The 21,562-nt window shown below is 45.1% G+C and overlaps 1 protein-coding gene across 1 annotated transcript in view; it reads left to right on the top strand.

Moving 5' to 3' along the window:
- The first annotated feature begins 203 nt into the window (after positions 1 to 203).
- The window catches only part of ARCN1 (archain 1), a 33,332-nt gene continuing 11,973 nt past the window's right edge, over positions 204 to 21,562 (top strand). Inside the window, exons 1-5 of the mRNA XM_004585131.3 lie at positions 204 to 363; positions 13,631 to 13,894; positions 15,068 to 15,247; positions 15,349 to 15,554; positions 17,882 to 18,046. Of these exons, the coding sequence (XP_004585188.1) occupies positions 361 to 363; positions 13,631 to 13,894; positions 15,068 to 15,247; positions 15,349 to 15,554; positions 17,882 to 18,046 (818 nt within the window). The 5' untranslated portion in view covers positions 204 to 360. The remainder of the gene's footprint in view (positions 364 to 13,630; positions 13,895 to 15,067; positions 15,248 to 15,348; positions 15,555 to 17,881; positions 18,047 to 21,562) is intronic.

Raw genomic sequence — 21,562 nt, 5'->3', positions numbered from 1 at the left:
ACCAGGTTGGGTCGCTGGGGTACAGCACCTCCGAGACCCTCACTAGGTCCTCCGACCCCCGGAACAGCCACCCGACTCCCGCTAAGTCCCCCGACCCCCGGTACAGCCCCGGACCCCCGCTCAGCCCAGCAAGCCCCGCCCCCACATGCCCCGCCCCTGCCTCCGGCCCCGCCTTCCGCCCTTTGACCCGCGCCGTTTCCGGTTGGAGACGTGGCCCGGGGCCGCCATCTTGGCTGGAGGCGAAGCGGCTGCTGCTCCTGTCAGGGGCGACGGGTGCACAGCGGCCGGTGCGCCCTTCCCGGACCCCAGCCCAGGCCAGAGGACGCGGAGCGCGGGCGCGCCCCCACCACCGCCCTCGCCATGGTAAGATCTGCGCGGCTGGCCCGGCTGGCCCTGCTGGCTCGGCTGACCGGTGTCGCTCCCGGCCGGCCTGTGGGAGAGGCCGGCGGAGCCCCGGGCGCGGCCAGGGTCTGGACACCGGCCGCCTCCCTCGGGGCGCGGGGACCCGGCGGGCTCTCTGCTCCGCGCCCGGCGTCCCGGGATCCCCAGGCCTCGTAGTCTTGTCCACTGCCGCACCCCACCCCCTCCGACCAGCTGGACGCCAGCCGCCGCCGGGACTGGCGCTGGGTTTCTTTTTTCTTTTTCTTGTTTTTTTTTTTTTTTTTTTTGACACCTGTGTAGGAGACTGGGTTTTATTTTGCCTTGTTTCGCAAGGCAAGAACCTTGTGGTGCTTGTGGGGGAGGGATCTCGGCGTCCAGGGCCAGCCGGCTGCCCTGGCGGCGTCGGGGCTCGGCCGTCCGGGCGTTTACAGCAGCTTCCCGCCCGTGTGTTGGTGCCTTAGTCCGGTGTTCGTCCTGTGTGTGCTGCAAGTCCAGATTCCTTTTGTTCAGAAGGGGGAGGTGGAGGCGTAACGCCCCTGGTGACTTGGTGGGCCTCGAGTGTCCCTGACACCTGCCAGGTGTGTCGGCGTCGGATGAGCCAGTTACATGGAACACGGCTTGTGTGTGCAGGGAACACACCGTTTAAATTGGGTGTGTGGCGTCCTCTGTGCCCTCCTCTGAAACCCCCTGTGGGCGGAAGATGGGAGAAAGCAAAGCTGGGGACTCCTCTACAGTTACCGCTGTGGTTTGTGGATATTCAGGAAGTGGAAGAAATGTTTCTGTTTTAAAGAAGTGTCATTTGGTTTCTAAGGCACCTTAAATTTTTTTGAAAAATTCTTTTATCACTGGGTGATTGACAAATTCTTACATACGTGGCAGTTGACAGAATGTCACCGGTTGTATAAATTGTATGAAACAGGTTTGCCTTCTAAAACTTTGGTGTGAACACATAAAATTAACACTCATTTTTCAGTTTCATCATGAGGCTTACAGTTTACAGTTCTTCATTAAAAGTTTTAATGACCACTTATTAATCACGTATTTACAAGGACAGAAAGCTGTATTTCAGTATATGTATGTGTCTACAATATGTAATGATTATGGATAATAAGTTTTTTAAAAAGATTTATTTAGTTTTCATTACAAAGTCAGATATACAGAGAGGAGGAGAGACAGGGGAAGATCTTCCGTCCCATGATTCACTCCCCAAGTGACCTCCACGGCTGGTGCTGTGCCAATCCGAAGCCGGGAACCAGGAACCTCTTCCAGGTCTCCCACGTGGGTGCAGTGTCCCGAAGCTTTGGGCCGTCCTCGACTGCTTTTGCAGGTCACAAGCAGGGAGCTGGATGGGAAATGGAGCTGCTGGGACTAGAACCGGAGCCCATATGGGATCCCAGGACGTTCAAGGCGAGGACTTTAGCCGCTAGGCCACGCCACTGGGCCCATATAACAAGTTTTTTTAAAGATTTATTTTTGGGGGCCTGGTGTGGTAGCATAGTGGCTGAAGTCCTCACATGTATGCACCGGGATCCTCTATGGGTGCCTGTTCTAATCCCGGCTGTTCCAATTCCTGTCCATCTCCCTGTTTGTTGCCTGGAAAAGCAGTGGAGGATGGCCCAAAGCCTTGGGACCCTGTACCCACGTGGGAGACGTGAAAGAGGCTCCTGGCTCCTGGCTTTGGATTGGCTCAGCTCCAGCCATTGTGGTCAATAGGGGAGTGAATCAGCAGGCAGAAGATCTTTCTTCTGTGTCTCTCCTTTTCTCTGTAAATCTGACTTTCCAATAAAAAAATAAAATTTTTTCTAGCTTTATTTTGGGGCCAGTGTAATGGCTCCGTTGGCTAACCCTGCTCCTGCAAATGCCAGCAACCCTTATGGGTACTGGTTTGTGTCTTGGTTGTTCCACTTCCCAACCAGCTTCCTGCTTGTGGCCTTGGAAAGCGGTGGAGGACGGCCCAAAGCCTTGGGACCCTGCGCTCGTGTGGGACACCTGGAAGAAGCTCCTGGCTTCAGATCAGTTCAGCTTTGATTGTTGGGGCCACTTTGGCTGAACCAACAGATAGAAGATCTCTCTCTCTCTCTGTCTCCATCTCTGTAAATCTGTCTTTCCAATAAAAATAACATACATATTTTAAGGACTTATATTTAAAGAGAGAGGAAGAAAAAGAAAACTTCTGTTGGCAGGCCTGCTTCCCACATGGCTGCAGCAGTCAGATCTGGACCATACCGAAGTCAGGAGCTCCCTCGGCATCTCCCATGTGGCTAGCAGGAGCCCTAGCCGTCCTCTGCTGCTCCCCAGGTGTGTCGGAAGAAGCTGGAAGGGAAGTGAAATAGCCAGAACATGAATTAGGTGCTGTGATATGGGATGTCAGTGGCCCAAGCAGAGTCTCATACTTACATATTATAATTTTAGTAATAGTTAAAGCGTTGCAAATGTGGGTAATTTATAAAAATCTTGTTTGTTGAAAGGGTCTTGGAAGTTAGTAATATTAATGAATTGATAACTGAAGGATGGTGAAGTCCTAGATGCTGAGTGGTAGGGATACATTGGAAACATCGCTTTGACATGTGTACATGTGACATGTGTACATAGGCACACAGTTGTGTCATGCATTTCTGAATTAATAAGAGACTTGAAATTATCCAGATACTCCAAAGATTCATGTTTTTTTGAGAACTCTGTCCAGGTGCATTCTCTGTAGAGTCTTAAGACGTTTGTCCTATTTCTGTGTAATGGTTTTGGATCTTACCCTTTTACAGAGTGGTCTCTGGATAATAGATGACATCTACACTGAAAGAAATTAAGGCCTTAAGGTTACATTGGGAAAGTTGGAGCAGGCCTTAGGCCTAGCAGTTAGGATGCTGCTTAGTATGCACTGCTGTTCTTTTCTGAGTGTCTGGGCTTTAGCGTTGCCTCTACTCCCAGTTCTAGCTTCATGCTAATGTACACAGTAGACAGGCAGCAGATGATGGCTCAGGTAGCTGGGTACCTGCTGTCCATGCCACTCACTTCGGAGACTCAGATGAAGTTCCCTGCTTCAGCCTCACCCAGCCCCAGCTGTTAGCACAGTGTGAGAAGTGGATAAGAAGTCTCTCTTTCTAAGCCTTTCAGAAAACCAGCAAATTAATTAATTTTTTGAATCTCTGAAAGTTGATATACTCTGTAAAAGTTGATTTTCTTCAATATTTTATTGCAGAATTTTCAAGTATCTGGGAAAACTTTATAGTGAACTTCCAAAGAACTACTAGACAGATTCTGTAATTAACAATTCACTCTGCTTATATTATCATCCATCTCTCTCCATATCTGTTTTTTAAATAATTGTTTCTTTTCCTCTGTTTGAAAGGCAGAGTAACAGAGGGAGATCTTCCATCTCCTGTTTCATCTGCTGATGGCCTGCTGCAGCCAGGACTGGCCAGGCTGAAGCCAGGAGCTGGGAGCTTGGTCCTGGCCTGCCCTCCTGATGGCAGGGCCGCAGGCATGAGCTGACACGTCAGCTGTCATCTGCTGTCTCCCCAGAGGTGTTAGCAGGAAGCTGGTTGACAGCCAGCAGCTTCCTCCAGGTCCCCTGTGTACTTGGACCATCTACTGCCCTCCTAGGCACATTAGCAGGGAGTGTAGATCAGAAGTGCAGCAGCCAGAACTCAAACAGCGCCTGTCCTGGATTCCAGTGCTGCAGGCAGCAGCTTTACACACACCATGGCACTGATCCCATCCCTGCACCCCCTTTTTTGAATTTCTATTTTTGTTTGAAAGGCAAAGTTATAAAGAGGAAGAATCTCCTACATGGGTGTCAGGAATCCAAGTACATGGGCCCTTTTCAGCTACTTTCTCAAATATATCAGCAGGGAGCCAGAAAGGAAATGGAGCAGCCAGGACTTGAACTGTTGTTCATATGGGATGCTGTACCCATTAGGCGGTGGTTTAGTTTGCTGCCCCACAACTCTAGTCCCTCTCTTTATTTGTTTTTATTTATTTATTTTTAAAAGATTTATTTATTTTTATTACAAAGTCAGATACACAGAGAGGTGGAGAGACAGAGAGGAAGATCTTCCGTCCCATGATTCACTCCCCAAGTGAGCTGCCACGGCCGGTGCTGTGCCAATCCGAAGCCGGGAACCAGGAACCTCTTCCAGGTCTCCCACGCGGGTGCAGGGTCCCAAGGCTCTGGGCCGTCCTCGACTGCTTTCCCAGGCCACAAGCAGGGAGCTGCCAGGACTAGAACCGTCACCCATATGGGATCCTGGCGTATTCAAAGCGAGGACTTTAACCGCTAGGCCACACCGCCGGGCCCTCTTTATTTGTAAAGAAATTTTTTTAAAGTAGATTTACAGAGAGAAGGAGAGAGATCTTCCATCCGCTGGCTCATTCTTCAAATGGCCTCAACTCCCAGAGCTGAACCAGTCTGAAGCCAGGAGCCTCCACAGGGTCCTCCAAATAGTTGTAGGGACTCAAGTACCTGGGCCATCTTCCACTACTTTCCCTGTCCATAAGCAGGGAACTAGATAGGAAGTAGGGCAGCCAGTACACAAACCAGTGCCCATATGGGATCTGGTACTTGTGTGTGGAAGATTAGCCTGTTGAGCCACCAAAGTAGATGTTGAGGGTCTGGAGTAGGGACTCAACATACTAATCCTCTGCCTTAGAGTGCTTACTTTCCTTGGGTCTGGTTCTGGTCCTGGCTACTCGAATGTCTGGTCTGGCTCATTGTTTATGGATTGGGAAAGCAGCAGTAAACTAATGGATGGAAAATTTCTGTCTTTCCTTCTGTTTTTGAATCTGCCTTTCAAATAAAAAAATTAAATCTAAAAAAAAAAAAAGGCCGAATTTGGGGGCAGTGTTGATGAAGCTGCTGCCTGTAATACCAACATCCTGTGTAGGTGCTGGTTTGAGTCTCAGCTGCTCCACTTCTGATCCAGTTCCCTGCTAATTCACCTAGGAAAGCAGTGATAGATGACCCAACTGCTTAGTCTCCTGATCCCCATGTGGGAGACCCAGATGAAACTCTAGGCCTTGGCCCAGCCCTGGACATTGAAGCTATCTGGGGAATGAACCAGCAGATGGAAGATTTTTCTCTGCCGGGCCCGGCAGCGTGGCTTAGTGACTTAAGTCCTCACCTTGAACGCCCCGGGATCCCATGTGGGCTCCGGTTCTGATCCGGGTGGCTCCGCTTCCCATCCAGCTCCCTGCTTGTGGCCTGGGAAAGCAGTCGAGGACAGCCCGGTGCATTGGGACACTGCACCCGCGTGGGAGACCTGGAGGAGGTTCCTGGTTCCTGGCTTGGGATCGGCACGCACTGGCCGTTGCGGCTCACTTGGGGAGTGAATCTTCGAATGGAGGATCTTCCTCTCTGTCTCTCCTCCTCTCTGTGTATCTGACTTTGTAATAAACTGAATAAGTCTTTAAAAAAAAAAAAAAGATTTTTCTCTGCCTCTCTGTAACTCTGCCTTTCAAATAAAATGAGTAAATTTTAATAAAAATTTGCATTTGTGTGGTTAATAATCTATGCATAACAGAAGATAACTGACATCTTAAACAATTAGGATACTATTGCTTGATTTTTTTTTTCCGCTTATATAGCAGCTGCACAACTGTATTTTTATCTTTTTGTTGTTGCTGGAGGGGACAGCAAAGAATGAATATTAGCTTCTTGAGTTTCCGTTGATCTGCGATCTGTTTAGTCTTCATGTGTCTTCAAAGCAGAAACTAATGTCTCTTTTCAAAAAATCTCTACAAGGTTTTATTTTAAAACAAACGTGATAGATTAAAAACCCTTAGTAAACTTTACAAGCTTTAGGTTTTGTATGTGATTTACATTTTGCTTCAGTCTTCTGTGGGATTTTATCTCTAATTACTTGATGTAAATAGGGAACATAGTGTTCTATAACAGGTATAGAAATTAATCTTAATGTAACCATGAGTCATAATAAATATGAGAGCCCTTCACAAGTATAGAAAAGGGGTAGGACACAGCAAGTGAAGCTATTATTTATAATGCTGACACCCCGTATTGGAGTGCCAGTTCCAGGGCCAGGTGCTCAGCTTCCTATCCAGCTTCTTGGTAATGTACTTGGGAAAATAGGAGACTGTATGTTTGGGCCCTGTCGTCCCATGAGGGGGACCCAGACGGAGTTCCAGGCTTTAGCCTAGCCTGGCCCCAGCCATTGTGGACATTTGAGGAGTGAAGCAACACATGAAATATCGCTTTCTTGTCAGTCTTCTCCTCTCTGTCACTGTGCTGTTCAAATAAAATAATTAAATCTGGAACCATTGTTGGCAGAGAATGTAAAGCCACCGCCTAATACTCTAATATTCCATATGGGCACTGGTTTCAGTCCCAGCTGCTCCACTTCCAGTCCAATTCCTTGCTCATGTGCCTGGGAAAGCAGTGGAAAATGGCCCAAGTGCTTGGATCCCTGTGCTCACATGGAGACACAGATGACGCTCCTGGTTTTGGCCTGGTCCAGCCAAGCTTTTGCAGCCAGTTAGGAATTGAACCAGTAAGTGAAAGATTTCTCTGCCTCCCTTCTCTTCTGCTCTCCCTCTCTCCTCCTCCTTCCTTCCCTTTCTATAACTGTGACTTTCAAATAAATAAAAATGTTTTCAAAAATAAAATAATAAATCTAAAACAAAGCAAAAATATAAATAAATTTTGATGTAAAAGAATTTGAAATCCATGCTTAGTTTTTTCCTAATAGACTCTTCCCATTAACTTTTTGAAGGTGGAAAAAAGATCTTCAGTGTGCTGTTTAACTCTCCAAATGTGTGTAAGAACCCGGCCAGAGCCAGGAGCCCTGAACTCAGTCTGTGTCTCCCACGTGGGTGACAAGACCCATGTGGGTGAACCATCTTCTACTGGCTTCCAGAATACACATTAGCAAGAAGCTGGATCAGAAGTAGAGGAACTGGGACCCTTTCAGGCACTCTGATATGGGATCCAGGTGTCCCAGCCTGCATCTTTTTTTTTTTTTTTTTTAAAGATTTACTCATTTTATTACAGCCAGATATACAGAGGAGGAGAGACAGAGAGGAAGATCTTCCGTCAGATGATTCACTCCCCAAGTGAGCCAGAACGGGCCGATGCATACCAATCCGAAGCTGGGAACCAGGAACCTCTTCCGGGTCTCCCACGCGGGTGCAGTGTCCCAAAGCTTTGGGCCGTCCTCAACTGCTTTCCCAGGCCACAAGCAGAGAGCTGGATGGGAAGTGGAGCTGCCGGGATTAGAACCGGGGCCCATATGGGATCCCGGGGCTTTCAAGGCGAGGACTTAAGCCACTAGGCCACGCTGCCGGGCCCCCAGCCTGCATCTTAACCCTCTGAGCCAAGCTATATGCCCACAAACAACTTGATAGGGAATCATATTTGTGCAGTCTGCCCCAAAGAAAATCAAGCCAAGACTTCAAGACTAACTAAAAGCTCTGTGTCCCTCTCTGCTTTCAGGAGACACCCTGTCTGCCAGGACTCTGCTGGGAGGTGGAGGTGCTTTCTCCTTCCCTCTTCTTTACATGTTCACTTGTTTATTATGCAAATAAAACTCAAAAAAAAAAAAAGTCATCATAAAAACTGTTAACGTACCCTTTACTGTATACTGCATTTTAATAATTGTTAAATGTCAGTAAATACTGATCTCTATGGCTTGGAAGTATTTTCTTTTTATTTTAATATTTACTTATTTGAAAGGCAGAGTTACAGGAACAGGGCGTGTGTGGCGGGGAGGCTAACAAGAGAAGTCTTCCGTGTGCTGGTTTACACCCCAGATAGCTGTAACTGTTAGGGCTGGGCCAGGCCAAAGCTAGGAACCAGAATATTCAAACAAATTCCCACATTGGTACAGGTACCCAAGAACTTGCGTCATCCTCTGCTGCTTTCCCAGGCACATTTAATAGGCATTAGAAAATGAGATGTCGGTTTTGCCCCAGTTGGCTGCAACGACCATGTCTAGGTCAAGATGAAAGCAGGAGGCTCTATCTAGGCTCCCTCTTGGGTGGCAGGGGCTCAGGCACTCAGGTTGTCTGCTGCTGCCTTCCCAGAGACGTTGGCAGGAAACTGGATCAGAAGCTGAGCAGTGATGACTGGAACTGGCACTCTAGCATTGGATGCTGGTAATACCTGTGGCAGCTTACCCGGCTGTGCCACACTACCGCCCCCTAAATGTTTTATCTCCACTGGAAGCCTAGGAACGACCCTTGGGTCTGTATAATCATTGCTTCTAACAGACTTATAAGATTTCTGTTAAGTACAACATGGTTGTATAGGTGTGAAGTTTTGATCTTTCTCTGACATTTGATTTCTTTAATTCTCTAAATCTTCCAAAAATTCTGATATAGAGGCTGGTAACTTTAGGGCTATGTTTTCCAACCTTTGGTTGAGGGGTAGATTCCACAGGGATTACAGTTATATGCTTCTACTTGTCAGTATTTCTCAATGCAGGAAATGATTCTCTGTGGACCACTTGAAACTTGCTGCTGTAAAGTTCTATGAGTTTCTTGAAATCCTTAGTAAAATCTTTTAGAGAGGTAGTTGATGTAATTTGAACATCAAGATATTGACAAAATCCAGGGTTGGACATGTGGCATGGAGGTTAAGTTGCTGCTTGGGACGCCCATTGATATTCCACATTGGAGTATCTGGGATCTAGTTCTTGCTGCTCTGCTTCCAGTCCTGCTTCCTTCTAAGGCATGCACTGGGAGAAGTCTATAGTACCTAAGTACTTGAGTTTGCAGCTTCTGGTTTTAGTCTAATTTATCTCTAGCTGTTGTGGGCATTTGGGGAGTGAACTAGGGGTGTGTGTGTGTGTGTACATGCATGCATGTACATGTCTACCTTTCAATTAAAAATGAAAAATGTAAAAAATTGACAAAACCATAGGATAAAAATCATTATCTTGAAGTGACATTTTTAAAAACTTATGTATATTTTTTATTGGAAAGTCATATCTACAGAGAGAAGGAGAGACAAAGAAAATAATCTTCCATATGCTAGTTCACTCCCAAATGACCACAAAGGCCAGAGCTGAACTGATCTGAAGCCAGGAGCTCCTTCAGGGTCTCCCACTCGGGGGAAGGGTCCCAAGGCATTGGGCCATCCTCTGGTGTTTACCCATGCTATAAGCAGAAAGCTGGGCAGGAAGTGAAACAGCCAGGGCATGAATTGGCACCTATTTGGGATCCTGGTGGATGCAAGGCAAGGATTTAATGACTAGGCTGTTGCACTGGGTCCAAAGATTTATTTATTTTTATTTAAAAGGCACATTTTATAGAGAAAGAAAGTCTTTATCTGCTGGATCATTCCCAAAATAGCCAGAGTGGTGAGGGCTAGCCCAGCTTGCAGCCAGGAGCCTGGAACTCCATGCAGGTGCCCTATGTGGATGCAGAGTCCAGAGTCTTGGGCTGTCATTTGCTATCAGTGCAGAGCTAAAAGATTAGAAGTGGACTGGCTAGATGCTGGTGTTGCACGTGGTGGCTTAACTTTCTGCTTCCAACTTCTGGTTTGTTTCACTTAGTATTTTCAACATGTATCAGTACTTCTCTCCTTTTTATTACAAAATATCATGACCCAGCAAGGGTGGGCTAAAGTCCTCACCTTGAATGCCCCAGGATCTCATATGGGCCCCGGTTCTATTCCCAGCCGCTCCACTTCCCATCCAGCTCTCTGCTTGTGGCCTGGGAAAGCAGTCGAGGACGGCCCAAAGCTTTGGGACCCTGCACCCATGTGGGAGACCCAGAAAGAAGTTCCTAGTTCCTGGCTTTGGATCAGCTCAGCACTCGCCTTTGCGGTCACTTGGGGAGTGAACCATCGGACGTAGGATCTTCCTCTCTGTCTCTCCACCTCTCTGTATATCTGACTTTGCAATAAAAATAAATAAATTTTTTTTTTTTAAAAATCTCATCATATGGTGTATCAGTTTTGGTAGCTACTGACTCATCGATGATAGCCAGTGGGATTTTCAGCTTTTAGCTATTATGAATAATACTTCTCTGACTGTTCATGTAGAAGTTTTGTGTGGCACACTGCTGCTGAGGGAATCTTGAAAGCAAAAAAAAAGTCTTTCCTTACATTATCTTACCCTATATTCACATGGGCATGGTATATAATGAGTCACCTCAGATTGTTTATTTGTTTATTTGTTTATTTTTATTTGAAAGACACTTTTGTTTTGCTTTTGTTTGTTTGTTGATGGAGAGGGGAGAGGAGAGACAGAAAGGTCTTCTGTGGCCTTACTCCCCAAATGGCCACATTGGCTAGAGCTGAATTGATCCAAATCCAAGAGTTTATTCTGAGCCTCCCACGTGAGTGCAGGAGTCCCAAGGCCTTGGGCCATCTTCCACTGCTTTTCCACACCGTAGCAGAGAGCTGGATTGGAAGTGGAGTAGCCAAGACAAAAACTGGTGCCCATGAAGGATTCTGGCACTAGTAGGCAGAGGATTAGCTTGATGAGCCACTGCGCCATCCCCAGATTGACCTATTTGTCATTGGTTAAATGAAGCAGCAACATTTAAATCTTTTTCCTTTTTTTTTTTTAATGTTATTGTACTGGACCCATGTAGATATTAGAAACATGAACCTCCTATGATAAAAATTAATATGAGGGCCTGGCGTGATAGCATAGGGGCTAAAATCCTCACGTTGCACGCGCTGGGATCCCATATGGTCACTGATTCATGTCTTGGCTGCTCTGCTCCCCATCCAGCTCCCTGCTTGTGGCCTGGGAAAGTAGTCGAGCATGGCCCAAAGCCGTGGGACCTGTACCCACATGGGAGCCTAGAAGAAACTGCAGGCTCCTGGCTTCAGATCGGCTCAGCTGTGGCAGTTGCGGCCACTTGGGGAGTGAATCAGCAAATGGAGGATCTTCCTTTCTGTTTCTCCTTCTCTCTTTGTATCTGACTTTGCAGTTAAAATAAATTAATTATTTTAGAAAATATATATGAAAAGAAATCTCTTAGTGGTTGATACACTGGTTAAGAGAACTATATCTTGTATTGGAATGCCTAGGTTTGAGTCCTGGTTTTGCTATCAGTTCTAGCTTCCTGCTACTGGATTTCCTGGGAGATAGCAGTCCTTATATCCCTGCCACCCGTATAGGAGACCTGCACCAAGTTCCTCACTTTGGCTTGGCCCGACTGTGGCCATTGCAGCTGACTGGGGAGTGCACTGACACATAGGTGCTTTCTATGTCTTTCTTCCTCTCACATTAAAAAAGTAACTAAAATAATTTTAGGTCAGTTCCTTCTCCTTTGGGATTAGGGTATTATTATTTGTTTATCAAAAACTTAAAGCATCTTGCCTTTGTGTAAATAAACCTTTGCTTATCTCACACTGTTAATTCAAGCTAAAAACCTGAAATAGATATGAGTCCTGACTTTTCTGTAGTTTTGTTGTTTTCCTAGGATCAGTTACTGTCCTCAGTATATCTTCTTGCCTTATGTCTCGGGGATGCAAAAACCTCCAAATAGGTTGAAAGAAAAATGTTTCTGAAATACAAAAACTTTATTTTCCAAAATTAGAACTATATAGAAAAGTTCTTTGAATTATTTGCTACTCTAAAAGTAACCAACTGGTAATTTTATTTATTTATGTATTTTAAAAATTTAGTTATTTTTATTGCAAAGTCAGTCAGATGTATAGAGAGGAAGATCTTCTGTCCAATGATTCACTCCCCAAGTGACCGCAAAGGCCGGTGCTGTGCCGGTCTGAAGCCAGGAGCCAGGAACTTCCTCCAGATATCCCACATGGGTGTAGGGTCCCAAAGCTTTGGGCCATCCTCGACTGCTTTCCCAGGCCACAAGCAGGGAGCGGTTGGAATCAGGGCTTCTGGGATTAGAACCAGTACCCATATGGGATCCCGGTGCATTCAAGGTGAGGACTTTAGCCCCTAGGCCACCGTGCTGGGCCCTATTTTATTGTTTTTGCTTGAAATAGCTAAAGAGAGAGAGGGGGATACGGAGGGTGAGAGGCTCTTCCACCTGCCGGTTCACTCCCCAAATGGCTGTAAGTGCTGAAGCTAGCCTGTCCGATACCAGGGTCTGCCACATGGGTTTATGGGCCCAAGGTCTTGGGACATCATCTGCTGCTTTTCCAAATTATAAGCAGGTAACTGGGTGGGACTAGAAATAGCACCCAAAACAGATGCCCAGTGCCTGCTGCACCACCGCATCAGCCCAAGTTTCAGTTTTCATAAAAGTAAGAAAATTTGTTTTTTCCCTTTTGTTTTTCAGAAGGTTTGTGTATTATTTTCTTTAAAGGTTTGCTTATTTTACTTGAAAAAGTTTCTTTATGAGGGAGAGGGAAAGTGAGAGAGGAATCAGTCAGTCTTCTGTTTGCTAACTCATGACCCAAACGCAGCAGCAGCCAGAGCTGAGTTGATCTGAAGCCAGGAGCTTCCTCCAGGACTGCAGTGTGAGTGCAGGAGCCTCAAGTCTTGGGCCATTCTCTACTGCCTTCCCAGGCACTTTAGCAGGGAATCTAGGTCATCCATAGACCTGGCAGAAAAAAATCTGACCTTAGTACTTGCGTTCCCTAATAGATGCTATTTTTTTCCTGTTTTGTGCAGAGTAAAATTGAAGTAGAGGCATTCCATTTTTATAGATTTCTGAAGTAATGTTGTAGTAAGGTTATTTAAATAACATTATTCGTCTTTCATTTTCCATTTGTATCAAACATTATTATATCAGTTCTCTAATTTAGCACCGTTCCTTCCCAGGCAAGTTAATCAAAGCAACCCCTTTTTTCTTTTCAAAGATTTGTTTATTTGAAAGGGAAAATGAGAGGGAAAATGAAAGTCGAAGATCTTTCATCCTCTGTTTTACAATGGCTGCAATGACCAGGGCCAAATCAAAGCTAGGAGCCTGGAATTGGATTTGTGCCTCCCAAGAGCATGGCAGGGGCCCAAGCACTTGGAACTCAAAACTAAGGCTCTCATACGAAATGCGGGTGTTTCAGGCAGTAGTTCATCTTGCTGTGCCTTAGTGTTGACCCCTGTTCTATGTCTTGAATGCACCTGGTCAGATTTCTGTATATATAGATTTGGGGGGAAAATTACAAACTTTTCTTTAGGTGCATGACTGGAAAATAGGAAGAGTAGCTTTATTTTCCACTACTTTAGCTTTGCCTTACGAGCTGTATACTGAAATATAAAGTGATGTGATTCTGAAAGTCAGTACTCATTTATGTTATTCCGTGGAGGCTGATGAGAAAACAAATGTGAAGAAATAATTAACTAGTACTTATTTGTATGTGTGTTTCTGGCAGGTGCTGTTGGCAGCGGCAGTCTGCACAAAAGCAGGAAAGGCTATTGTTTCTCGACAGTTTGTGGAAATGACCCGAACTCGGATTGAAGGTTTGTTAGCAGCTTTTCCAAAGTTGATGAACACTGGAAAACAACATACATTTGTTGAAACAGAGAGTGTAAGATATGTATACCAGCCTATGGAGAAACTGTACATGGTATTGATCACTACCAAAAACAGCAACATCTTAGAAGACTTGGAGACTCTAAGACTCTTCTCAAGAGTGGTAAGATTCCTTCTACAATATTCAGTTCTGCTTTTTCTTAATTTTTGTGTGAAACTGGTTTTTACCCCTAAAGTGGCTGCTGTTTAAAACTTTGCAGCTTGTTGCTATAGTTTATTACTCATTCAGCAAATATTTAGTGGATGTCCTTTGTAACTATCCCAGAAGAGAATATGGAACTACCATCTCTTTTTTTTTTTAAGATTTATTTTATTTTTATTGCAAAGTCAGATATACAGAGAGGAGGAGAGACAGAGAGGAAGATCCTCTGTCCGATGATTCACTCCCCAAGTGACCGCCACAGCTGGTGCTGAGCCAATCCAAAACCAGGAGCCAGGAGGTTCCTCCAGGTCTCCCATACGGGTGCAGGGTCCCAAGGCTTTGGGCTGTCCTCAGTTGCTTCCCTCCCAAGGCCACAAACGGGGAGCTGGATGGGAAGTGGGATTGCCAGGACTAGAACTGGCATCCACATGGGATCCTGATGCGCTCAAGGCGAGGACTCCAGCCGCTAGGCCACTGCGCCCGGCCCTACCATCTCATTTGTCACTTTTTTTTTTTAATAAATTTGGGTTTCTCTGAGAATTTGTTTTAAAGATTTATGTATTTATTTTATTGGAAAGGCAGATTTTACAAAGAAAAGGAGAGACAGAATTATCTTCCATCCACTGGTTCATTCCCCAAGTAGCCACAACAGGCAGAGCTGAGCCAACCTGAAGCCAGGAGCCAGGAGCTTCCCCCAGGTCTCTCATGTAAGTGCAGGGTCCCAAGGCCTTGGGCCATCCTCAACTGCTTTCCCAGGCCACAAACAGGGAGCTGGATGGGAAGTGGAGTAGATAACACACGAACCAGTGCCCATATGGGATTCTGGAAGATGCAAGGCAAGGAGTTAGCCACAGACCTATCATATCAAGCCCCATTTCTCACTTCTTAAGCAGTTACTTTAATCTGCCTTTGTGGTTTTAATACTTGTTTGGCATGGTTTTTAATGTTTTTTAGTAATAACTTACTGATACATACAGAAATGCAAGGGTTTATGCCAAGAACTTATAAATAAAGCCTAGTAGGAGCCAAGAAAGTGATTTCAGGTTTATTGGAATTTGAATATTTAAAAGGCTAAGATCTGGAAACACAGATGCTGGTAAATTCTGAATCTTTTCCATTGCTCTGCTTGCTTAGATCCCTGAATATTGCCGAGCCTTAGAAGAGAATGAAATATCTGAGCACTGTTTTGATTTGATTTTTGCTTTTGATGAAATTGTCGCTCTGGGATATCGGGAGAATGTTAACCTGGCACAGATCCGAACTTTCACAGAAATGGACTCTCATGAGGAAAAGGTGTTCAGAGCAGTCAGAGAGGTAAATCTTTGGGGCTGTTGGGTTGGATAAGTTTCTTGTTTTTACTTGCCACTATGGATTGTACTCAAAGCTATATCCATGTACTTATTTCTCTTTCATAGACTCAAGAACGTGAAGCTAAGGCTGAGATGCGGCGTAAAGCAAAGGAGTTACAACAGGCCCGAAGAGATGCAGAGAGACTGGGTAAAAAAGCACCAGGATTTGGGGGATTTGGCAGCTCTGCAGTGTCTGGAGGCAGCACAGCTGCCATGATCACAGAGACCATCATTGAAACTGAGAAACCAAAGGTGGCACCTGCACCAGCCAGGTACAGTCCAGTGCATATACCAGCACCCCTAGATGGCAGGTGAAGACTGTATGTCTGGAGGGATGCCTGATTTCTAGCAATCTATAAATATGAAAGACTTAATGAAATAAGATGTGATGTTAAACTGAACTTCACAAAGTATAGGGAGAAAGGAGAGATATGAATATCATGTTTTTCATTTTAGGTAGAAGAGAGATTTTTTTTTTTTTTTTTTTTTTTACAAATTATCACAGGGCAATTTCTTATCAGAGATGCCTTACTTGGGGAGGGAGGAAATATTCAGCTCTTTCTGGAATGGGTTTTAATCTTGATCAATAATTGATTTCAGGGGGAATCTGAACTACTTGAAATTATATGCATAATTTTGTTTGTGCACAAGTACATTTGTCTGGATGGAAGGCACATAATTTTCTTCAGATCCTGTAGGATTATGAAAATGCCATGGGTCTTTGAGTACTCAAGGCTTAAATGTTGTAGTTCTGTAGGCCCTGGGGTTTCTCCTACCCCTACCTTGTCTCTCCCCCACTCCCGAGTTCTCCTATATTATTACTCTAGTATAGTTCTTCATAAACAGTCATATGTCCATCATTGCTGACATGGACAATGGCAGAGAGTCCAACATCCTGTTGTCAAGATATACTTAACAGTTTCATTGATCTGGAAGTAGAGATGCCCACTGTGTTATATCCTCACATCTGGATATGATAGTCTCCATTACACAGTTATCATACATCCTCTTAAATGAAAAGCCACAATAAAAATCAACAAGAAGAAAAATAGATACTCAAGGCTTAAATGTTGTTTTGATTTGTTGATTTTTCATTTTCTTTTTCTTACTGTTTACATAGTTGAGGGATTCTTGCCGTATGGGCCTCCAGTTAGGTTGGGGAGGGTCAGGCATTGAGGAAGTTGAATGGGACAAATGTTTCAGGTTTTTTTTCCCCTGTGTTTAGAGTGGAGGAGAGGGAGGAGGCTGCTCTTTGCTGTCAAACTACATCAGTATCCAGGGATGGGGCATGGTCTTTTGATGATGCCTGAGAGACCTGATGTCGATGTTGGGAAGAGTGTTCCAAGGGTGTTATTACTTGAGTGGTTTTGGTACCTGAGATGTTGTTGGTTACATTGTGCCAACGTTGAGAAATTCTTTCCAGGGTCTATTGGTCTCAGTGCATCCACAGACCCAGGAACATGCTGCTAGCTTGGCCAGGAAAATTGTCCAACCTGTTCTGCTTTTCATTCTCTAATGAGGCAATCAGCATTCCCTGCTGGCCTGGATGAGTTGACCATCCTGTCCTCTGTGTGCATCTGGGCATGTTGTCCATCACACAGGTATCAACAATTGAGGAAGCCCAGTCCCAATACACACACTCCAAGGTCAGGTCATACATCCTGTGATCTTCCAGGGGCTGGTGTCTGAGTCCAGCAGTCTAGTGTGGAGTCCCCCAAGAAGCCTTGCCTGGGGTGACCTCCAACTTGACTCTTGTGCACCAGCCAGTGCAGGGTCAGGTTCGGTCTGTCGTCTGTACCAACCAGTGCACATACCAGTGGATGCAGCTCCCTGATCAGTTTTGCCTCAGCCTCAGCCTCAGCCTCAGCCTCATACCTAACATGAGCCGATGGATGCTGTGGCTTGGCCCAGCTAGTCTGCCACAGACCCGAATCTCAGACATGCCAGCCAAAGCTATAGCCTAGTCAGGATGACCCCCAATAACCCCTACCAGGCCTACCCCAGCCACAATACCAGTTTTTGTGTGTACCAGCCTCTGCTGCGGCCTAGCCTGGTCCAGCCTGCATTACATCCAGCTCTTGGGCACACCCATGGATGCTGTGACTTAGCTCAGTCAGATCTGGCCCTCAGGTTAGCCAGTGGATGCCACCGCCTTGTCCAGCCCACCCCGCCCCCAGCCCTGGTTCTCATGCTCAGCAACAGTAGGTACAGTCTAGCAGGCGAGTGCCCACAGGCATGTTCCCAAAGCAGATCTTGTGCTTGCCAGGAAGTACTGTCAGTCCAACTTGACATGATTTGCACCTAGTCCTGGCTCTTGCCAGCTGATGCTGTGGCCTAATCCAACTGGTCTACACCCATTCTGGCCCCTGCGCATTGCCACTGGATGTGGCTCCAAACCTTGAATATTAATAGTGACTGTCAGCTGGCAGTTCGGGTAGGTTCTTAAGTCAGAACATGAATAGTCTAGTTGTCTACTAACAATAGGAAGCTTGGGTTTTTCCCTTGAGGTGTTCACATTCCTCTTAAGGAATAGGATACAGGGTCATTAATTAATGTTTTTTAATTTTAATTATTTTAAATTTTGTGTTCTTCCACTTAGGCCTTCTGGCCCCAGCAAGGCTTTGAAACTTGGAGCCAAAGGAAAGGAAGTAGATAATTTTGTGGACAAATTGAAATCTGAAGGTGAAACTATCATGTCCTCCAATATGGGCAAACGTACCTCTGAAGCAACCAAAGTGCACGTTCCACCCATTAATATGGAAAGGTAAAGTGGTAACTTTCAGTAAGAACAATCATGCTGTTTTATTTTTTTAAAGACTTATTTATGTATTTGAAAGTCTGAGAGAAGGAGTGGCAAAGAGAGAGATCTTCCATTTGATGGTTTACTTCATAAATGGCCACAACAGCCGGATCCTGGCCAGGCTGAATCCAGAAGCAAAGAGCAGCTGCTACTGCTACTGCTGCTTTTTTTTTTTTTTTTTTTTTAAGATTTGTTTATTTTTATTTCAAAGTCAGAAATACAGAGAAGATCTGTCCGATGATTCACTCTCTAAGTGACTGCAACATCTGGAGCTGTGCTAATCTGAAGCCAGAAGCCAGGAGCCAGGAGCTTTTCCAGGTCTCCCATGTGGATACAGGGTCTCAAGGCTTTGGGCTGTCCTTGACTGCTTTCCCAGGCCACAAGCAGGGAGCTGGATGGGAAGTGGAGCGGCTGGGCTTCCGGGATTGGAACCGGCTCCTATATGGGGTCCCGGCACTTGTAAGGCGAGGACTTTAGCCACTAGGCCACTGTGCAAGGCCCCAGAAGCTTCTAAGGGTCTTCCAAGTGGGTGGCCAGAGCCTAAGTGTTGGGCTTTTTTCCAGTATTTTCCCAGGTGCATTAGGGAACTGGATTGCAAAGAGACAAAACTCAGCCTAGTACTCATATAGGATGCCATCACAGACAGTGGCCTAACTTGCTATACTACCACACTGACCCCAAAACATGTAATTTAAAAAAATTATTGGAGCCTGGCACAATAGCCTAGTGCTTGAAGTCCTCTTCCCCTTGCATGCGTCGACATCCCATATGAGTGCTAGTTTGTGTCCTGGCTGTTCCACTTCCATCCAGTTCCCTGCTTGTGACCTGAGAAAGCAGTAGAGGATGGCCCAAAGCGTTGGGACCATGTACCCTCGTGGGAGACCCGGAAGAAGCGCCTGGCTCCTGGCTTTGGGTCAACTAAGCTCTGGCAGTTGCAGCCACTTGGAGAAGTAAATCAGCAAATGGAAGATCTTTCTCTCTATTCTTCTTCTCTGTGTATATCTGCTTTTCCAGTAAAAATAAATCTTTAAAAAATAATAATATTTTGATGTTCTGTAAGTTCTTTTAATCTTTCTTGATTTAAAAGATTTATTGAGCTCATATTGTGGAATTAGCACAAGATCTCTTTAATCTTGAAGGAGCGTTTTCAACCATCCATTCTCTGTGAAGTTACAACTTACCTTTTAATGACTACGTTAAAAAGAACTTGTCTTCATGCCTAGTCTGTGTCTTGCCTGTTAAAAAATGGACTTGAATTAGGTAGCTAGAGCTGTGGCAGTTCCATACTGTATTTTGGTGTGTGTTTTATTGTTGTTATTTATTTGAAAGGGAGAGACTGAGACTGACTTCTGTGGCTGCAGTAGCCACCTCTGGTCCAGGTTGAAGCCAGGAACCAAGAACTCCATTCTAGTCTCTGTGTTGGTGGCCAGGGCTCAAGTGCTTGGCCCATCCATCTATTGCTTTCCCAGGGGCATTAGCTGGAAGCTAGGTTGGAAGCAGAGAACCAGGACTTGAGCTTGCAGTTTATCATGGGATGCCACTGGTCCCCAGCATATCTTTTTCTCGTTGCATCTTTAATCTAAGATGTATAAATACCTTGAACCAAAAATTAACATATTAACTTTTTTCTTTTATGTGTTTTTACTTCATATAAAATATATTGATTTATCTTTTATCTCAGGGCTGTGGTTCTGGTTGGTGACATTTTTAGGTGGTAGTTAACATTCATGGCTCAGATTTCTTGACTTAAAGCCCAGATCTTCTGCTGTTGCTGATGGTTTTGAGGTCAAGTGAAAGATGAGTCTGGGAGGATACTTCTATCAGGTGTGCATAAAAGAGGAGTTTGCTCTTTATATGTCCTGCTCTGCATGCAGTGAGCAGGGTTACATCAGGGTAAGTCTTGATTCGCTGAAGCTGTGTTATTCTGCTAGTGCGTTGAACAAGGCAAAACCTTCACACTTTTAAATGTTGAAGACCATCATGTCTTAGAGTTGAGACTTATTCTAAATAATAAAGAACCTCTTGAACATTGCAACCTGTAGTGAGTACAATGGGACCCTGTGTAGTCCTGTGTGATCTTAAGTTTGGGGCCTTTGTTTCTAGAAAGGCCTAAGGGTTGGAACAGTGAACAATAGGGTGCCGAGGCATTCTAGCCTCTGCAGCTCATCCAGCTAGGACTGGTTCCATTTCTGAATATAAATTGTATTTCATAATTGTCCTTTCAGAAAATAATTATCCTTTTACAAGAAGAAATAGAAACTCTCTCCCACCTTTCCCTTCTCTGCCCATTCCATTCCTGAATGTGTTTCTGTTTTTTCCGCAACTTTTAAATAAACTCTATAAGTAAATAGTGATTGTCCATTGTAGCAAGACTTTTTTTTTTTTCAAGATTTATGTTATTTTTATTTGAAAGAGTTACGGAGAGAGAGAAATCTTCCATTCACTGATTCGTTCTCCAAATGGCCTCAATGGCCAGACCTGAGCCATTATGAAGCCAAGAGCTTCTTCCAGGTCTCTCACATGGATGCAGGGGCCCAAGGACTCGGGACATCTGGTGCTTTTTGAGGAACATTAGCAGGGAGCTAAATCAAATACAAATGAAGCAGACAGAACTCAAACTGATGCTCATGTAAAGTGCTGGCCTTTTGTTAGTAGCTACACAACAATGTTGACCCTGTAAGTTGCCTCTTTATGGTTCTAAGAGGGAGAAAAAAACCAGACAAGTACATATGTATGTACTGTTTAAAGAAAGAATATACAGGGTCCGGCGTGATAGTATAGCTGTTAAAATTCTCGCCTTGCACGCACCAGGATCCCTTATGGGCGCTGGTTCTAATCCCAGCAACCCCGCTTCCCATCCAGCTCCCTGCCTGTGGCCTGGGAAAGCAGTTGAGGATGACCCAAGGCTTTGGGACCCTGAAAGCCAGTCTGAAGCCAGGAGCTGCTTTCGTATCTCCCATGAGGGTGGAGAGTCCTAAGGCCTTAGGCTATCCTCCACTAAGCCAGTAGCTTTGTACATCGTTGTGCATAAGTGAAAAGTTTTCTGTAGGAATAAATTCTAGAGGCATCCACGGATAATAGGATATAATGTTTTTAATTTGGGTAGATTTAATGGCACTTAAAAGTTGTGAGACTGGTTATTTGGCGTAGAGCAAGCTTAAATACTTGTTTGTATTAGCATACCTTGGTTCTGTTCTAGCTTTCTGACTAGCTTTCTGCTCAGATCCTGCAAGGCAGCTGCGATGGCTTAAGTAGTTGGTTTCTAATCCCAGTGTTGGACACGACACCTGGATTGAGTTCCTGATTCCTGGTTTTGAATCTGGCCTAGTCATGGCTGTTGTGGCTATTTGGGAAGTAAACTAACAGTTGGGAGTGTTCTGCGTCCTTTTTCGTCTCTCTGCCTCTCCAGTAAGTAAATTAAAAAAAAAAAGAAGGAAAGAAAAAAAAGGGGCAGGTAAATAACCCATCAGTTAAGCCTTT

Source organism: Ochotona princeps, chromosome 4 (assembly GCF_030435755.1).
Source record: "Ochotona princeps isolate mOchPri1 chromosome 4, mOchPri1.hap1, whole genome shotgun sequence".
Taxonomy (NCBI): Eukaryota; Metazoa; Chordata; class Mammalia; order Lagomorpha; family Ochotonidae; genus Ochotona; species Ochotona princeps.
The sequence above is the reverse complement of the archived record's forward strand: the minus strand, read 5'-3'. Positions and strand labels throughout refer to the sequence as shown.